Raw genomic sequence first — 21383 nt, 5'->3', positions numbered from 1 at the left:
TTGTGTAAAGGAAAACTGCTTTATTGTAGCTCGGGGGGGAATAAATCGTTTTGTTTTTGGGTTTTTTAATAGCTCGGCTATGGATTCTGAAGGTTACTGAAAACATGACGACATTGTGCTGGGAATGAGGCGACAGTTTTGATGGATTAATTTTAAAAGTGAAAGTAAGGGTCCTGTCAGTTATAATCCCTCACTGCAAAGCTACGGCAAGCGCAGTAGGTCAAAGTGAAGCAGAAAGTCGGTCTGTAAGTTGAGCTTTACAACAGACAGTCTGAGTTTCTCTTCAATAAATACATTTACAACCTGTCTGATAGTCTGACTGCTCCTTCTTGTTAACTTACCTATTCTTAGTGATGTAGCTGCTTTCGTAAATGTTAACAGTTCATTTGATGAATAAATTATCATCATAACCAGGAGCAGATATAGGAGTTGATAAAATAAGCCCAGAGCACCCAGAGGCTTTTTTTTTCTTTCCCCTTTTGGATGGTTCACATTTGCAGAATTTAATTTTACTGCATTGTAATGACTACTATTAACATTAGTAGTAGTAGTAGTGATTTAAGGTTCCCTACAGTACTCACCACTGTACTCTACCATAGAATTAGCTGGTCATCCTTTACAATGAGGAGAGATCAGAATTGGTTTTTCATCATATATAAAGTTTACTACAGTATTAGTATTTCATCTCTTGATGATTCATCTCTTGATGAAAGTCACATGATATTGGTTCTCACTCAGAATAGGTTGTTGCTCTACACTCCATTAGTCAGAACTAAAATAGGAAAAATGTAATTCTCTTATAATGTACCTTACACTTGGAATAATCTGCAAAATATCTTAATATTAAATTCTTTACTGTTCAAAGGCTTTATATCTCAGATCTTGTTACAACGGTTTTCAACTAATCTTCTCTTAATCACAATTATTATAAACTCACTCATTTAGCAGCTGGTTCAAGTCACTGTTTAGGAAAAAAAGTGACTTCAGCCAGAATTTAGACTAGATTCGGGCCTTTTGAGAAAGCATTCATACATTCAAGCCCTAGAAGCCCCCTCTCTAACTCCACCCCTGATCATAACCAACAGATATGGAGGATGGAGCTTAGGAAATAAAGTATAGAGAGACATGCTGATATGATATGAAATAAAGGTGGAATCATGGAAGTTGCTGTTATACTGTGTAAGTTATAACCAAAAATTTTGTCTTTATGATCATAAACTTAAAGGAGAAAACACAAGCAGCCCAGAGTTGACCAATCACCATCCTCCAGATCTCCACATGGCATCCCTATAACTAGCTCTGGATTGAAGAACTATTGCCATTATTGTAACCCTTTAAAACTGCAGCGGTACTAGCCCTCCCACCTTCAGCTGACTGAGATAAGGCCTCCAGGTGTTGTCCATGAGCTGCAGCCTGTAGCGTTTGGTGAAGTAACCCAGGTAGGAGACGAATGCGGTGATGAGGAGGACGTCCCCGCACAGAGTCCTCTCCTGTTTCCTGAAGTTTTCCACAGCTTCTGCCCAGCGCACATTCTCCGCTGCGAGACCTCCAACCTGAAACACAGAGATGAAACTCAACTTACATCTCTCTTTTTTTAAATGAGCTTTTCATATCCTTTATCCCCTCTCTGCGCTATTCTTTACTGCAGCGATGATGTAATTACCCTTCAGTGATCAATAAGTTCACCTTAATATCTTATCTTTCCCAAACTGAAGAGGGGACTTCTGTAACTTCTCAGCATACATCCTAAGAAAGACTTTACACTCCGGCGAGTTGACTGCATTTGCATTGATATTTCTGAACGCTGATTCTCGTCTTTTTGTTGCTCCTGTCAGGCCTTTTTTTTTTTTTATTTGGAGTCTTCCTCTGAATAATTTAGATTACCATACTAACAGTGTCAACACTCATCTTTTTTTTTTGTTTAGCTGTTGTCAGCAGGAGATTACCACAGCAGCATGATGATGGTGGGATTTTATGCATATATGTGTGTGTGTGTGTGTGTGTGTGTGTGTGTGTCTGTGTGTGTGTGTGGGAGAGTGTCTTAACATATGGAAAGAGGAGCTACACTAAAAAAAAAAAAAAAAATGTAAGCAAATATATGCATCAATACAAGTTTGTGGAACAGTGGTGTAATGCTAAAGCTACTGTCTGTATCTGTTTATTGAATACAAATATCTGTATTCAAATTTATACCAGAATTGATGACTGATACCTGAAGCTGCTCACTAAATATACACAATGCTCTTTAATAGTAGTAGTAGTATTAGTATTCTAATTAGACCTGTCACGATCGCTTCTTCTGTTAATAATCTGGACAAACAATATTTTTATTTTAAACCACTGACATAATGATAATGTAATAGCATAATAATGCAAGGGTGGGCAGGGGGTGGGATTGGAGGATGGGTGCTAGAACCCGACCGATATCAACCTATCACAGATATATCGGTATCAGCTAATAAGTTGTCTGATATGTTTTTTGAAATAGTGTAGAGTGTTTGCTTGACTGCCTGTACTTTTATCAGAACTATCAATTTTTCTCTTTCTATTTTACTTGATTTTATGGAAAGCACTTTGTAACACTGTTTTAAAAAGTGCTATATAAATTTAAAAATTATAATAATAATAATAATGATTATTGTTATTATTATCATTATTATTATTATTAACATTCCGGCTTTGTCACAAGTGTTTGATAACCACATTTTAAGGATTATTATTAAAAAAAATGTGTGTTCATGAATATTTTCTGTTTAGCCAATGTGACATGAATAGCCTCTTAGCTGCTAATGTGAAGTGTGGCAATACTGACATCAAAAAATGATTAAGGTCATGTCCATGTATCATATGATAAGTCCATATTTAGATGATGTTCATTATTAAGTTATTGTACGACAGGCCTAATTTTTACCTAAATGAAGCAGACCTATTTAGTAGATAAGAGCTGTGTAATTGTTGGTTAATAATTACACAGCAGCACACAGCAGTTAATGGTCCAGGTGTAAATAGAACAGGAAGCCCATAATGCATGATTTTTCTCTAAATACTAGAGGCTGTGTATTGCATATAATGGGAGTAGGCCCAGATGAATGTAAATTTGAAAGCTATTAACAAAACAGAAACAGTCCATAACAGCTCATTTAGCTATGTTGTAAATGCCCTATAATTAGGTTTCTTATGGAATAAAAAGAAATAATGTCTATGATTAAGAAAAAGAGAGAAAAAGCTACTGACAAACATCTAAAAAGCTCTCTTGGCTATTTTGTAGGCACCTTCAAGGCGCTCCCTTAACTTCAGCTCGTCATTTACTGTCAAGTCTCCGAGGTGTCGGCTTTAATATTGGATCGTGAGGTAAAGAATAAAATAGGTCAGGCTTCATCCTTCACTGTGCTGCTAATCTGATGAAAACTGATGAAATATACTGGAGGATAAACCCCCATGGAATATCTGAATATTGAACTCTCGCTTTAAAGTGGCCTCTAGCCTGTTTGTTAACAAAAAAATTTGCCTCATCTGTGTAAAGTCGGTTCCTGTTTGCAGTGTGTACACACAACAACAACAACCACCTGGATAAGTCTGAATCTGATTATTATGAGTCGAGATCTGAAGGTTTTAAGGGCGCCTATCTTCTATCATTTCTATTATTTCCAGAGTGGACTTTTATCCTCAGTGGACAACAGAGATAATGGTATTATAAGTACAGAGTGAGTCAGCAGTGTGTGTTTCACTTTGTTTAAGTTATAACTTTGAAAAGAAGAAGTGCAACATTTTTAACTCATTTGGATGCTGAATAATGTATTTGTATTAATTCACATCTGTATCTATCTAATGGAAGGAGTTAAGTGGGACAGCTGAGAAAAGAAAAAAAAAGTGTGTGTGTGTGTATCTGATGCTGCCTATGACCCCCCCCCCCCTCCCCTTCCCACTTTCTCATTGCCCTCCTCACCAGGCGGTTGGCCAGGGAAATGGTACGCGCCGTTGCCTCCGCTTCCTGTTGGCACTTGAGCTTGTCTGCGGTGGCTTTCTCAAACTTGGCTGTCAGCTTGGCCAGGTTCTCATTAAGGTGCTGATATCCACACACACACACACACACACACACACACACACAAGTAAGCACACAGAAACAGAGTTAAAAAAATTGGCAGTTGTTAAAATACAGTACAGCCGTATAGAATCCTCAAAGACAGAACAAAGATCACTGAAGTCTGTTTATGAAAGAAACTTAGGGAGCGTGTGAAAAGTTGGTTCAAACTTCTCCTTCCCTCTGCTATGGATTTGTTTGGCATATGGAAGCAATTAGCGCAAGGACAAACAGGATTAATCGGTGGAGAGGCACACAGGTTCATTAGATTAGTTTGAGGATTGCTAATTCCCCTTGGCTACGAATCCCGCCCCCCCCCCCACTCTCCGCTCAAGCGATCTGACTGAAGGGCTGAAAAATGACATGAGAGACAGAGAGAAGTCATGCTGGATCTTATTAACAGTCGTCACTCTGGTGCTCTGTGGGGGTTTTGATGTAAGCAGCCGTCGCCGTGGCAGCGGTGTCCCATCGCCACGCTCTGCTGGGGGCTCTCCCTCGCGTTCAGATGTGCTGAATGTCAAACGCCACTGAGAAACAATTATTTACAGCTGCTTTTATCAATAGTGTTTTTTTAATTTTTTTTTTCTTTTTTTTTTTAGGGTTGATGGATTCAGTTTTAGATTAATGAACAGTAAAAGCCTTTAATAGCACTTAGAGCAGCTTTGTATTGATGAAATACTGCTGGTGTGTCGTTACCGGCGGAGCGCTGTGTGTGTCAACTGTCACTCAAGCCTTGATAAAATAATTCATATCCTGACTTTCTGCTTTAGTTTATAGCCTAGCCTCCGGTTGGTTGTTTTTATTTTTATTTTCTGTTGCATTAAAATCTTATTAAGCTGCATATCATCAATTTGATAGGAAAGTTGATTCATGCTGATGTCTCGAGAATCTTTTATAGCTAAGTGATGAGATTTCTAACTTTCACAAGTCATTTTTCATCAAACATTATGCTTGGTTAAAAAGTCAGCCCAACAACTAATGCTTTAAGACTCTATTTAGTGTCTGTGTCAATATGTTTTAACAGAAAACCAACAGCAGGACTTCAAAGATACTGAAACTGCCTTTTTTTCTTTTTTTAGATACTTGGCATATAACAAGAAGACTCCTTTCCTTTTTTTTCTGTATGCTCAGTCCGATATGAAGGCTTACATTGATCTTGCTGGTGATGGCGGCGAGCTTCTCCTGTGCAGCGGCGAGCTCTGCGTTGGCCTTGCTCAGAGCCTGACGCTTGGGCTCCACCTCGCAGTAAACCTCGTAGAACTTGACTATGTTTAAAACCCAGGAGCACAGGCCTGCCGCCGCGTAGGACTTGGAAGCTATCAGATCTGGCTGGAACTCTGGATCCTGGAGAGGGATGAAAGGAAGAAGTGCAAAATGAATACTGACTGAACACTCGTCTGCTCTGATTCATTCAGGTCAGGCTAAGGGCTAAAAAAGTATATTGCTATTATGTTACAGCTTGTTTAGTCAAAATTGAGTTAAGATCACTAGTTGATATTTGTTTTGGCAAATGAAAAATAATGAACCTTATAATTAACCTTAATTAACCCCTATGACCTCAGCAACAGAGGGATAAGCAGCTAGACAACTAGCTACAGCAAGCTAGCTTAACTTAAAGCTAGCTAGTGAGATAGCCACACCTTGTCTTGGAAATTGATATATTATGTCTGTTTATGGTCATTGAAAACTTATTTTAGTAATTCAGTTTGCTACACCACATAATAAAGTCATAATAAGTAGCTAATTCCAACCACAATAAAGAAAACAATGCCAAAAAAGTAAGAGTAGCTGAGCTAGCATAGCCTAGCTAAGGAGAGCAGCACAGACTGCAGTCTAAGCCGCTGACTTCAGTGGAATTCACATATAATGCAATGGTTAAGCTACCTGAATCAAATATTTAAATGTACAAAATTTAAATTGTGTATATATGGGATTTTTTTTTACATTTTTGATTAAAATTATCTACTCACAAGGATTATCATTAGTTTATCTGTTATCACTTTATCTGTTGTGGTGTTTATTTGCTAAACATGACTTAACATTGGTTTTTGCAACCCAACTGTTAAATAATGAAGGCTTGACTTTTAAAAGATGTATGAAATGATTTCACATTAATAAGTCTGAGAAGTGACACTGTGTGGTGTGCATAGTAAATTTAGAGTGAATTTGGGCTTTTGCTACACTGACATACCTAATATCCACTTCATTGAACTTGATAATCGGGGCGGCTGTTAAATTTGTAACGCTTAATTAACTGGTTGATTTTCTCCGGCTGTCATTTGGACGCTCAGCAGCCATAAAGTGCCGCAGTCATTGTAGTCACACCCCTGCTAAATTCAAGACTTATTAGTTGAACTTGCCAAGCGACAGACATTGCACACTGTGCACCGTTAGCATGGACTTTAAAGAATAAGAGCTTGAAAGACTTGCCTGCAGGTAAGGCTGAATGGCTTTCAGACAAGCCTCTGGGATGTTCTCCTTGTTGAAGTTTATAAGAGAGTCCAGGAACGCGTCCACCTTGGCCATCATCACTTTTGCAGCCTTCCAGCTCCTATCCTTGGGGACTTTGCCGCCCGGCGCCATCAGGACCATGACAGCCGCGGTGACGTTGGTCACAGCTGCCACCGGAGAGCCGAATGACTTCAGCTCTGTCAGGTTGTTCTGAAGTAGAGAAGATAGAAGGAAGTACGGATGGAAAATGAAAGAGCGGTGATTTAATTGAGTTTGAACGACCGCATATCTCTGTGGTCTGCTGGGGCCAAAAAAAAAAGAGAGAAAAAAGGAAAGGATTAGAATAAAAAAGAAGACGAACCTATGCTGACTTTGAGAAGACAACAGAGAATTCTAATTAGGGCATCTTTAGAGAGCTCTAAGCAGTGATTGAACTGTCTGTTCTGCTTGTTTGAACAGAGAGCTCTTTTAAACACAGAGGGTGTTTTTGAAAATCCCCCAGGCTGCTCATAAACCTACATGGGATGCGAGGATGAAGTTAAATGCCCACAGAACATAGAGAAGACATTATTTTAGCAAAGACCAGGCTAAATCCTCTGATTCAATAATCTTTTATACAGTTCAAGGCCTGTGTGGACATAACTTAGTCGGCTGAAGCTGGGAAAACAATATCAAACAAAGAAAAAAAAGAAGACAACCCCTCTTTAATAAAAAAAAAAGAAGAAGAAAACTAAGAGAGAAAAGTATGATGGAGGAAATCAATAAGACACAGTGAGGGATGGGAGAGTAACCGACCTTATTGAGAGTGTTAAGGGCATCCTGCGCAGCGAGGAGAGCTGGTTCAGCCTTGGCTAAGTCCTCCTCACAATCTCTCTGTTTGCCACTGACCACAACAGCGATGGCCGCCACCTTTTGCTCTTCTTCGTCAGCCACAGCTTTTTCCTTGGACACTTTCTCAGTTTCTATCCCAACCACCTGGAGAAAGCACACAGGATTTATTCCTGGGTTAATGTTGCAAGCTGGGCCACTGCTTAGATTTCACAGCAAGACTTTGTGTGTGGGTACAGTCCGAAAATAAACAAGTGCTTCAGTGTTCACATGAAGGTGTGGTGAAAAAAAAGTAGTTGTTTTATTAACTGAATATGCAACGAGAAACCTGCAGTAGTTCCTGCTTTTTAAGTGCAGCTTCCTTATTTTTTCTCCTATGCTTTTACTCAGAGCCATTTCTACCCCCAAACACCAAGAATGCATCTGTGGATTTATCCTCAGCAACAGGGAGATTGTGTCTGGAAGGACAAGCTGCTGCTGAATTTTTTAAATGTCAGTTTTCATTTCTTTCAGCACCACAAGCGAAACGCCACTTCACCTTCGCTGTATCAGGGTCACTGCAGAAATTTCAGAGACAGATATCTAGAAACCTGGACAAATATATATCCAGGAGTAGCAGCTAGATACCAGCGACCGCAGTGTAAGTGAGAAAATATCAAACATTTAACTGTGAGATTTTCTGCAGCGCGTCTATAAGGGAATAATATTCTTGCCTGGATCAGCTTGTCGGCATCTTCGTTCTTCTGCTTCAGTTCCACTTCTTGAGCGGCCAGCTTGGCCTTGAGGTCATCCACCTATCAGAGGATGAGACAAGGAGACCAAGGGGGGTCAGGAGGATGTTACTGGCTGACACCGCAGCCAAGACTGGAGATAATAATCACCAGATCTCAATGAAAGAGCCTCTCTCGATTCATATATATAGTGTATGTTCATCAATCTATCTATTAATGGAAACTTAAAGGTACCCTATGGAGGTTTCTTGTACACAAACAGCACTTGTTAAGTACATTTATCTAGGTATATTAAAATGATATTTGATTATTTCTATGTTATGCTACTTAATACCTCATCCCTGGACTTTTCCCTTTTACAGCTGTAGTAAGTAGCTACTTTAAAGATTATAATGCTATAAAAGTACAGTCATCTTAAAAAAAAGATGCATATTAATACATTAAACCTCCCAGCAATATATAATTATAATTAGCGCCAATTCAGTATGCGACATTAAATAGTACACATTGTTGCATCAAAAGCAATTACCAATTTCCTTCTTCATACAACATTTTTGTACATCTTGCTTTGTGCTTTGTTTACAGCCTTGCTGACATTGCTATATTGGTTAGGTAAAATACTGGTGACATCATATAACTCCATGTCATATAGTTTTACCATCACACAGGGAAATTTGACTTGTAGGCTTGAGCTGTGATTTGAGGTAACACAGGAATGTATATCATGACACCTGTGTATTTGTGCACATACATTGGTATCTTGGTGCTCCATAGCACCACAGGAGGTTTAAAACTCCACTGGGTACCTTTAATGAAATAGTTTAACATTTTGAGAAATATGCTTTATTTGTTTTCTTTCAGAGAGTGTGATAAGGAGATCAATATCAGCCTAACCTAGCTTTTGATTTATGAAGACATTCCCATCCTCGTTCAAAAGGTTTCTTTCTACATTTTGACTTCTCACAATAGGAAAAGCATAGGTGTCAATAATAACATTATGATGGCTTAATTCTATTGAAGAGTCCCAGTAAACCACAACAGTGTGACAGTGAACGAGGACCTGCAAAAGCAGGACCCTGAAACTAAAGCAGCTAAATGGAATTCAGCCAGTATTTTTTTTTTTTTTTTTTTTTAATCTTAACCAGTGTTTTCATTACTTTGACAGGTCATAATGTCCTCTGGTGGGGAGCGCCAAGTATTTAGTCTATGTAGGGTCATTTACACCTTGAGAATGGGTTGCTAGTACACCTGGCTATCATGCGAGAGTTATTAAGAGTCACGAGTCAAGGTGTGAATGTGTTTTAAACTAGCTGGGAAGAGGTGTCAGGGCAGTATTATGATTGGCTTACAAACATAAAGGTATTAAGAGAACATGATGCTGTGTTCCAAGATGGTGTCCCATTTATTTGATCCAATACAGCAACTTCATGTCAACATCCAAGTCTAAGAGACACTGATTTTTCTAAAAACCTTCTATGTATCTGATTTGGCTCTTCATCATTCAAAAATACCTGAAAATCTAGCTAACACCTCATGACAAGTTAGATTATCTTTATGCTAAGCTGGGCTAAACACATCTTGATTTGACTTACTTTACACACTCTCAGAGACAAAACAAATAAGTACGTTTCCCCCAAAAATACTGAACTATTCCTTATGACAAAGCCTTTCTGGTGTTCACAGGCTGGGAGGAAGAAGAACAGAACACATGCATTAAGAAGAAAAGAGAACAGTCAATAGAACATAGGGGCATGCTGCAGACAATAATCTATTTTCGTCTCATTAAATGGTATAAGCAGCAATCAGCGTGTATATCATGGCCACTAATGAATCCATCGCTATCATCTAATTGAATCTCTTGGGCGGTTTTGAAGGACTGATCATTTGTTTTTGTTGTGTATATCATCGTTGGATCTTATTAGTAATACAATCGCTGATCGAGCGAGATGGAAGTTTAATTGAAACCTAAACATCTCCTCGGTTCCTTCAAAGCAATAAAGGAGGATTCTGCAGCTCTGGGAAAGTCAAGCAAAATGAGCTCCACAAAGGGGTCCTAACCCTTTACGGATAACATTTAGTGGCCTGCAGGATTCTGCCGTGGACCATGCGTGTGACCTTTAATCCATTACTACGAAAAAAATTGGATTCTGTCCAGGCAGATAAAGGGGGCAGGAAAGGATGAATGGCATGCATATCTGGAAAAGAAATACCAAAAAAGAGCTGTAAGATCAAGAGCTGCTATCAGCACACATAACCACAAAAACGCACACACATATACACACACAAATGCACAGAGCAAGGACGGTCGTAAAGAGAAATTAAAGCTGTTAGAAAGTCCTCATAACTTCCTGACAAATAGGGCTTTGCATTACCGTCAGACTCCATCAAAATGTTGCACCGGGGAAATAAAAACAGACGGTTTTTCATGCTTGTCTTTCAGCTAATTAACAAACAGGAAATCAGGCCGGAGGGAAGACGGCCCTTTCGGGTTGTGACGAATCTCGTGCAAAAAAAAAATATATAAAAAAATCGGTTGAACATTTAGACGAGCGCCGAGTGAGCCATCAACATGATGAATAGGCAGAGAGGGAGGAGGGGGAGGGGGGAGAGGGGTGAAGAGGGACAAACTAATTGGTGGGAGACATGGGTGATATTCAATACATTTGAGCGGCTTCTGTGGTGTAGATAGAAATAGAAAAAAAACATGGCTACAGCCCACTCTCACTCTCTGCTACTGTAAATGTAGATCACAACTATTGTTTCTTTAAAGGCGAGATAAGATACCAAAGCAGGCAACTATACCCATTCATCCACACGTGTGATGGCTTATGGACTCAAAAAGAAAACCGATCGTTTCTCTTCAGTGGAGTTTTGGATTTGGGTGTTGGGGTTCACATTTGCCGTGGTGATAAGTAAGCTTCATTCATGCAACAAAGAGACATCTGGCTGTGTTCGTTAGGGAGGGAAAAAAGTCTAATGTTTCCAGTTCTGATCCTTTTAAGGGAAACCTTGGATTTTTCTCTCCATGTAAAGAGCTGTCAGGATTCATCGGATTTCTGTTAGAGATTAAGATGCAAACTTACATCTAACACCAACTACTGACTGCTGCTGCTATTACTACCTCTACTACTGCTGCTATTACTACCTCTACTACTGCTAGTATTACTACCTCTACTACTGCTGCTATTACTACCTCTACTACTGCTGCTATTACTACCTCTACTACTGCTAGTATTACTACCTCTACTACTGCTGCTATTACTACCTCTACTACTGCTAGTATTACTACCTCTACTACTGCTGCTATTACTACCTCTACTACTGCTGCTATTACTACCTCTACTACTGCTAGTATTACTACCTCTACTACTGCTGCTATTACTACCTCTACTACTGCTAGTATTACTACCTCTACTACTGCTAGTATTACTACCTCTACTACTGCTGCTATTACTAGTACTACTGCTAGTATTACTACCTCTACTACTGCTGCTATTACTACCTCTACTACTGCTAGTATTACTACCTCTACTACTGCTAGTATTACTACCTCTACTACTGCTGCTATTACTAGTACTACTGCTAGTATTACTACCTCTACTACTGCTGCTATTACTAGTACTACTGCTAGTATTACTACCTCTACTACTGCTGCTATTACTAGTACTACTGCTAGTATTACTACCTCTACTACTACTGCTATTACTAGTACTACTGCTAGTATTACTACCTCTACTACTGCTGCTATTACTAGTACTACTGCTACCATTACTACCTTTACTACTGCTAGTATTATTAGTACTACTGCTAGCATTACTACCTTTACTACTGCTAGTATTATTAGTACTAGTGCTACTATTACTACCTTTACTACTGCTGCTATTACTACCTTTGCTACTGCTAGTATTACTAGTACTACTGCTAGTATTACTACCTTTGCTACTGCTAGTATTACTAGTACAACTGCTACTATTACTACCTTTGCTACTGCTAGTATTACTAGTACTACTGCTAGTATTACTAGTACTACTGCTAGTATTACTACCTTTGCTACTGCTAGTATTACTAGTACTACTGCTACTATTACTACCTTTGCTACTGCTAGTATTACTAGTACTACTGCTAGTATTACTACCTTTGCTACTGCTAGTATTACTAGTACAACTGCTACTATTAGTAGTACTAGTACTACAGTTTCTACAACTCTTACTATTGGTTTTCCTCCTAGTATTACTAGTGTTATAACTATTTTATACTACTATTATTGCTAGAATGACTAATACTATTACTACAACTGCAACTATTACTACTTCAACTGCTGCTAAATTACTACTCCTACTATTACTATCACTATGACTGCTACTACTATTACTACCACCACCTACTACTACTTGCACTACTAGTATTACTACAACTGTTACTACTATTACTACTTGTATTGTATTATACTACTGGTACTATTACTACTACTAGTATTAAGGGTAGAAGGTGAAAGTGACATCTGATATCTGATATCAAGGATATGGGATAAATGCTCAAATGGCTTCCTATAAAATTGCAACATCTATTACTCCTACTTTTACTATAACTACTACTAGTATTAATAGTACTTCTACAATCTCCCATATTAGACATATTACTAGTCCTACCATGTAACTACTGCTCCTACTACTATTATTTGCAGTATTACTAATGCTACCACTATTACTAAAACTGCTGCTAATATTATTACTTCTATTACTACTAGTAAGTGCACAAGTAGTAGCACTTACTACAAGTATTACTATTGATACTACTAATATTACTAATCCAACTATGATAAGTACTACTATTACTGCAACCACTATTACCAGAATTCCTACAATTACATTGGCAGAAGTGTTTGTGTGTGTGTGTGTGTGTGTGTGTGTGTGTGTGTGTGTGTGTGTGTGTGTGTGTGTGTGTGTCTCTACCTAGGCAAGCATTTATAAGATGAGTGGGTGGGCGTACAGATTCCACAGTACACACATACACACACACACACACACACACACACACACACACACATAACTACTCAAGGCTAGACTAACCAAAGGTGGACACAACCTCCACAAATTTGAAGAGAAAAAAAAAACATGCTGCTAATGTGTCCTCTAGGGAGCAGATGACTCATACACTTATACAGCATCTCCTACAGTCCCCCCACCACACACACACACACCTGCACACACATTGTTGCTTTAACCCTCATGGTCCTTGTTTATCATGACCACAGCAGCCTCTGGTGAGCCATGGATTCTCTTGCACTGAATGTTAAACAACATCAGCGTGGATGCACTAACAAACGCAGGGTGCATTAATGGTGGCTTTCTGCTGTAAAGGCTGCACTCTCTAATTAGAAGGTTCCTCGATTACCATACAACTTCTATATATGTGAGAGAGTGTGTGTGTGCGTTGGCTCATTCCTACAGCAAACAGACCACAGGAAACAAAAACATAGAACACTCTGTCGCTTTCAACACACTGACGTCACTTGTGTATAAGGTGTATTTATGCATGTGTGTGATTTTGTGCGGGTGGGCATGTGTGGGCATGTTTATGCAAAGCAGTGTAGATGCACAGTATGTAAAAGCCAAATTGTGTGTGCGTGTGTGTGTGTGTGTGTGTGGTTTTATATTCATATCCATAGCATACTAGACCCACTGTAATTAGGGCTGCTTCACACACAGACCTTGTGTTGCATTATTCATATAATGTAGCTCTGTTCTGCAAAAGGTGTTGAGATGGTAAACATTTGAACAAATGGATCCAGGTGCAGATATTAAAGATAGAGACGTCAAATGATTCAAGTAAACATTTAACATTGCAAGAGAAAGAGGAGGCAGGCAGAGTCATCCAGTCATCCATCTGCTCTTTGTGTTTTTACAGAGATAATTAGTGTGTGTGCGTGTGTGTGTGTGTTTGTGTGAGTGTGTGTGTGGACATCATGGCAAGTATAACACTACCACAAAACTACTACTAATACCATGATAACTATTATTACTAGTTCCATTATTACTACTACCTATATTACTACTACTGATACCACTATTACTATTACTACTACTAATACCACTATTATTATTACTAGTAAGTACTACTGTCATTACTACTACCACTATCATTATTATGACTACTATCATTACTATTACTATTACTACTATCATTAGCATTACTACTACTAATATCATTACCATTATTACTATCATTAGCATTACTACTTCTATTACAATTACTATTACTACTACTATGATTAGCATTACTATCACTACTATTATTAGTATTACTACTATCATTAGCATTATTAATACTACTATTATTAGCATTACTACCACTACTATAATTACTATTACTACTACCATTAGCATTACTACTACTACTATCATTACTATTACTACTATCATTGGCATTATTACTACTACTATCATTAGCATTAGCATTACTACTACTACTCCTATCATTACTATGTCTACTACAATTACTATTACTGCTACTACTACTATCATTACTATGTCTACTACAATTACTATTACTACTACTACTATCATTACTATGTCTACTACAATTACTATTACTACTACTACTACTATCATTACTATTACTACTATCATTAGCATTACTACTACCACTATCATTAGCATTGCTACTACTACTACTATCATTATTATTACTGCCACTGCTACTATTTATACTGCTAGTATTACTACAGCTACAACTGTTACAACAACTACTACTACCATAACTGTCCTACCACAACTGCATTTACCACTACAATGACTATTATTACTTCCACTGCTGCTACTACTATTAGTAACTACTTCTAGTGTTTGTACTACCAGTATTATACCTAATACTACAACAACTACTGATACAACTGCTGCGACTACCACTATCACCACCACTACAACTAATACTATTACAAATTGCATTATTTCTGCTGCTACCATTAACAACATTAATCACTTTTTAATTGGACATGTTGCAGTAACATACAAAACACTTCCACTGGACATGTAACATGAAGCTGAAATATAACATATATTCTGGCACAAAGTAAAAAAACAAAGCAATCTAAGTAATCTGTAGAAAAAAAGATGAAACAGCCAATTCTAATCATACAAAGCCAACAGACAGAAAATAAGACATAAAAGGGAATGTTAAAATAGTAACATATACTCTGGTGGTAACGTGACTGCGCTGTATTATGCAAAGAACAAGATATCTATTAGTCCATCAGGACAGAGACAAAATAAAAATGTGTTATGAGGCAGGATTTTTAAAAAGAGACAGAGCCAGCAGTCTGAATACTAAGTAGAGGATCGTTCTAAAGCAGATGTGCTATTACAGCAAAAAGCTGATCATCCCTTGAATTTTACCACGAGTCTGCAGCAGCTAAAATGTCCCATCCCATCTAGTAGCTCTTATAGGCCTTTTGGACAATAGGAAAAGTCAATGATGTAATTCAACACCTTTTCTTATTCCTGAAAGACAAATATGTCAATATATGGAGATTTACACTCACCAAGGACTTTATGTTTTTTATTGAGGGTATGGTGGGAGGTGGTGTACATTATTTCGAAAAGCAAGTTTTTCTTCACCCTACCTTTTAACACACAAACGGAGCAAAATATTATCTGGAATGTCTTTCCAAAACAAGATATTGACCATTAGATTAACAGCTAATATTTACTGTGAAAACTTTTCTACTGCAGTGATTCCCAACTTGAGTCCTTGGCCTTGGCCTTGCTTTTCATTCCTGCCAACTAATGACAACCAATTCAAACCTGTGCTGTCAGGAGAATAGCCCTCATTGCCTGGTATAGTAGAAAACCAGCAGTACTCATGGTCTCAACAAACACTCAACTGTGTGGCTGAATTAAAAGAAAGTTATCCTTTTTGGTGTTATGTTCATGGTTTGCTATAGGTCAACTATGGTTCAAGGTTTAGGGGCGGCTGTGGCTCAGGAGGTAGAGCGGTCGTCCTCCAATTGGAAGATTGGTGGTTCAATTCCCGGCTCCTCCAGTCCACATGTCGATGTATCCTTGGGCAAGACACTTAACCCCAAATTGCTCCCGTTGCTGTGCCAACGGTGTATGAATGTGAATGAAAGGGTAATATGACATGTCATGTAAAGCGCTTTGAGTGGTCGCAAAGACTAGAAAGGCGCCATATAAGTACAGTCAGTACCATTCAAGCGAATTCTGTTGTAGAGATTCAGGAAATGTGAACTTTGGCAAATATTTTTCTAGCAAGTAATTACACAGTGGCAAAAAAAGTGAAAGACCCTCTCTAAAGCCAGCATTTGGTTTGTCCATTCTGGGCTACTGTAGAAACATGGCAGTGCAAAATGGTGGGCTCTATGTAAAAGGACCTGCACCCTGTGTAGATATAACAGGCTCTTTGTAAGTTAACACAAAAAAAAAACAATAACTCTTACTTTTAGGTGATTGTAAACTAATTTAAACATACTTATGAATATTATATTCTATTTTTGCCAAGTCTGTTCCACTATGGAACTAAATTCTACAACACTGCACCCTTAAACATAAGCAAAAGCAATTACTTCAGATAATTTAACATGTGTACAAATCAAATAAAGGACACATTTCACATTGAGTAACAATTGGTTGATAGCAAGCTCAGTCCAAATTATTTATTATATATATATATATATATATATATATATAATTGGTATTTACATAAGGTGCTTTTATATTAAAAGTGGTTTTTGGGTAAGCTGACATGTAATCCATTTGGAGCTCCCTCCACTCATGAAAATATACCATAGTCAAACCTGCATTACAACAGCTTTGTAACTGTTCACAAAATAGACATAAATGACATTACAAGGTCCATTTAGTTGCCATTTAGGAGCTGTCAATCATATCACATTATTTCTATCACCAGGTGGAGTTTTTTTGTCCATGTTGGTTTAATTGTTTACACCAGATATGACATTTTTCAACTTCTTAAAGACTGTTTCCAAGAGTGAAGCTCTTCAGGTGCTTCCACTATAAGAATTTTGGGATGTAAATGTGTGGTCATGTGCCACAAATGCTGAAAATTCATAATAAAATGATGTAGTTGCAGAAAGAACAATTCATTTGTAGAGCTTTAAATAATCATAGCTATAAAACCATCAAACTATTATAGGGGGATAGTCTGTATTCTGTATGAAATCCTGGAAAAAGAGACATACACTGAGACAAGTATAAAGGTCAGTACCTGAGTAGAGGTGGATTTGAGCTTCTGCAGACCGTTCTCCAGCCGCTCCATCTTGGTAGTGAGATCTTTGCTCTTCTGGCCCAGCAGGCTGTGATACAGCTTGATGAGCTCCAGGAAAGACTTGGGCGTAGTGTAGTTGTAGCGCCGCTCATTAGCCAGGTACTCCTTGGACGTCTGATTGACGCTCATGTGGACGTACGCCATGAATTTGCTGACTGACTCCTTCACTTGCGGCTGTGGGGAATTACAAGTCGCACAGCTGGTTACCTCACATTTAAAAAAGATGACTGTGTAGATTTGGTGGGAAAGCAATATTTCCTGAAAGCTCAGGCTCTGAATTTAATTTACGGGGGATGCTCCGGTCTGCTCTTGAAATTAATATCACATCGCTTGTGTCACGGTGCCTGACATTTGAAATTATATTTTCAGAGTGTGAACATCATTTTTGTGGGTGGCTTCATCCCTGTGTGTGTATATTAAACTATGAGCCGTTCTCACTTCGATGTTCTCCACCTCCTGCAGGAACCTGAAGCTGACCGACTCCAGCGCCTCCTGTGGCCACTCGTGGAACCAGTCGATGGCAGTGCAGTTGACCACCGCGGGGAACTTCCTGCTGCGAACCCTCAGTTTATTACCGACTGGAGAGAAGCACAGAGCGACCTGGGATGCATCCAACACACACACGCACACACACACACACACACACACACACACACACACACACACACACACACACACACACACACACACACACACACACACACACACACACACACCAAAGTCAAAGAGAATTGAGTGTTAAGTCTGAGACAGCATCGAGTGGGATCATAGTCATTTTCTTTTCTTCTGTGTGTACAAGTCGAGTCACAGGCAGGGAACTCCTGCTCTGATTAGCACTTCTTCACGGTCAAGAGGGGGGCGGGAAGGCGGTGTGGGGGGGGACTGTGAATTAATTATTTGCAGCTACATCATTAAGCAAATAAAGCCTCCAGCAAGCATGTGAATTAAAAGACTGTGGTGAGCTCTGGGCTACGTCAGACTGATTTTTTGCTGTTGGAGGAGAACAGCTGGCGTGATGAGAAGCTCAGCCAGATGCTCCATAACATCAGACTTAAGAAAAAAAAAAGAAAGAAAAGAAACAAACATGCAGGAGGCAAACAACATACACTACTGATGAGAAAGAAAGAAAGTGCTGTGGACTTATTTGACATTTTCTGTGAAGTTTGTTTGACATGCTGAAGCTTTAAATCAGGACTGTATTTATTATTTATCATTAAACATACTTCTCATTTATTTTGTACAAACAGTAGTTCACAGACCACTTTTATACAAATCCGTGTCCACTGATAACCTATATCACAGGCTTCATGCATGGCCGGATTAACCTGTCAGGGGTCCATGGGGCACAATGAGCAGCTGGCCCCTGGTGACCCACACACACTACAATACACCTGGCATCTTAATCATATTATCTTATAATAAAATAGCACTCTTATTCTGGAATACTGCATGTATCAAATATGCTAATTATATATTATATTATCATTATATCAGTGGTATAAAATAATCTTCAAATGACAATAATATTGTTTATCGTGAATATTTCTGGGGCAATATATCGTAATATATCATAAATTAATTAATTAATAAATTCCAATTAACTGTATATGGATTTTTACATTTACATAATGTTAAAACTCTTCCTGGCTATGCTTGGTGAAGCTACTGTGAACACAATGATTGTTTTAGAAGAGTGAAATTAAAACAGGAGATATATTATATGGAAGACTGCCAGAGATGATGCCCTCTGCTATCTTTACATGCAGGGACTATTTTAACCAAAGCAGTCTGTGAAGCATATAATCCACTCCCTCCCTCATATATATGTATGCAGAGAAGTGCCAATATTTACTGACAATTGGCATGAAATGAATATTTAATAACGCATTTCATGTGTTATATAGTCTTTGACTTCATGCGAATACAGCAAAACGTTTTTCTTCTTGTTTGCTTATGTAATTTCTTTTTCACAGTCTGTGAGGCAGGATAATAAATGCTGGGGTTTTAATTCTGTTAATACTAACTACTGAAAAAATATAGATACAGAATCAAGACAAGATGGCATTCTGTGTGCTTGTATAGTAACTCAAATGAGGAAAGTACAGCCACAAAAATCATACATGATGTTTAACATGCTTGTAAAAGACAGAAATGTCAGCAAAACTACTCTGAACAGTTTTGGGAGCAGTTCTGCTTCTTGAACATTTTCACTGGACAAAATATTTTTGTGGATCAACTAAATAAATTAAATTGGCACCAATCTGATTTTCAAAATGCTTTTTTTAAATCAAGAGTGGTAAAACTTCACTGATTGCAGCATCTCCAATGTGATTATTTGTTGTTAGTCCTGACAGTATGTAGAAAATCTTTGAGGTTTGGATGATTAATTGGACGAAAAAAGAACACTTGAATGTCCACACCGGCTCTGGATAATTATCATGGATGTTCTCCAAAATTCTCTTTACTTTTTATAGATAAAAGTATTCATTAATTAAAAAATAATTGCCACACTATCTTCAAAAGTTCCTCATACAAACTCTGAACTGAAGAGGACTGGTTTCTGCTACTGTACACCTTTCTATTATTACACATCTTGAAGTTGGAAACAGTCATTCCATGTTTGACTGTTTTATTAGAGCAGTGTTAAAAGGCCTGAAGATGTAACACTGTACAGTATTTCACAAGAAAAAAGCATATTATTAGCATCTTATTAACATTATTATAATTTTTCCTTCTTAGTCATCATCTTCCAGCCCTTTAGTGACATCTCACGACTCTAAGGAATGATCGTACTGATGATTTGCATTTTGAGCCTGGTTTGCAGACTGATGCTCAGCATGCAGAGACACACACTCTCAGCATGATTCCACGCAAACACTCCGAATAAGATTAACTACAATTTTCAAGGGATTGCCCCCCTTCCTTCCATCCATCCTGACAGACAATTTTGAGAGACCAAATAGTTTGAATCCACTCTTCACAAGCCTGTGCCCATAGGACTGCCTTCCTCATTTATTCACTCTTCAACCCTGGGGAGGCTAGAGCTGGGAGCGAGGCGGGGGTGGAGGGTGTGGGCGGCAGTGTTGGTGGTGCTGGTAGACACTGTAATAATGACAGGATAAGCAAACCCCCCGGAATCCCTCTCTCTCTCCCCAGAGGGAACAAAACGGCTACACGTTGGTGAAATTATCTGCGGCTAAACGCCGGCTTTTCTGCTCACAGCGGTGATTTATAACGACAACCGCCGCCTCCAAAAACATTCAAGTTCATCTGAAAATGTCATGAAAGAAAATTGTCTGGGGAGAGGCTTTATTATAAAGCCAGATGTTTATCCAAGTGTGTGTTATTTTGGAATGGTAAATTAGAGTGTGAGGCAGAACACTGTTGCTATATTAAGAGTAGGTGGAGATCAAATACACACACGCAGCTCTACGAGAGAGATTAATGACAAACTTTCTCCCTGAGGAGAGCCGTAGAGAACAACTTTTCTCTGGATCATTAGTTGTGAAATTCGCAGTAACAAAGAACACACAGCTCTTTGTCCTGTACTTGTACTGACTGTCTTGACTACTTCACCTTGAGCTGTCTGCGAACCCGGTCGATGAAGAACTTCCAGCAGTTTTCCCTTGTATCCATCAATCCCGAGCCGCGCACCTCTGGCCTCACACTGCCAATGATGCTCTCCACCTCCTCGTCTGGAAACAGGTCAGGAATCTCTCCTTGAATGAATAAAAAGATCCACATTACGATCCACAAGGACTGAAGGTGGGTTTTTTTGTGTGAGAACTTTGCTATCTTGTTAGGATCTGACTAATGCGACCAAAAGTTGGCGAATTAACCCTTTGAACCTCATTTCAACCTCATTCATTATAGGCTTATGGCATAGTTACTATGTATCCCGCAGGGCTCTAGAAATGCCATCATATTGCATGTGAGTAGCGCTTTCTGAGTGTAATAAGGCTAAATAAAGGCAGTGACGTATATGACAG

The 21383-nt window shown here is 38.6% G+C and overlaps 1 protein-coding gene across 1 annotated transcript in view; it reads right to left on the bottom strand.

Annotated features, from left to right (window-relative positions):
• The window catches only part of dnah9 (dynein, axonemal, heavy chain 9), a 157440-nt gene that overhangs the window by 54043 nt on the left and 82014 nt on the right, over positions 1–21383 (bottom strand). The window contains exons 53-61 of the mRNA XM_053341129.1: positions 20971–21113; positions 17833–17994; positions 17335–17568; positions 8074–8154; positions 7328–7507; positions 6512–6742; positions 5231–5425; positions 3947–4066; positions 1365–1553 (exon numbers count right to left, since the gene is read on the bottom strand). Coding sequence (XP_053197104.1) covers positions 1365–1553; positions 3947–4066; positions 5231–5425; positions 6512–6742; positions 7328–7507; positions 8074–8154; positions 17335–17568; positions 17833–17994; positions 20971–21113 — 1535 coding nt within the window. The remainder of the gene's footprint in view (positions 1–1364; positions 1554–3946; positions 4067–5230; positions 5426–6511; positions 6743–7327; positions 7508–8073; positions 8155–17334; positions 17569–17832; positions 17995–20970; positions 21114–21383) is intronic.

This window comes from Scomber japonicus, chromosome 20, assembly GCF_027409825.1.
Source record: "Scomber japonicus isolate fScoJap1 chromosome 20, fScoJap1.pri, whole genome shotgun sequence".
Classification (NCBI taxonomy): domain Eukaryota; kingdom Metazoa; phylum Chordata; class Actinopteri; order Scombriformes; family Scombridae; genus Scomber; species Scomber japonicus.
This window is presented reverse-complemented; position numbering and strand designations above follow the sequence as displayed.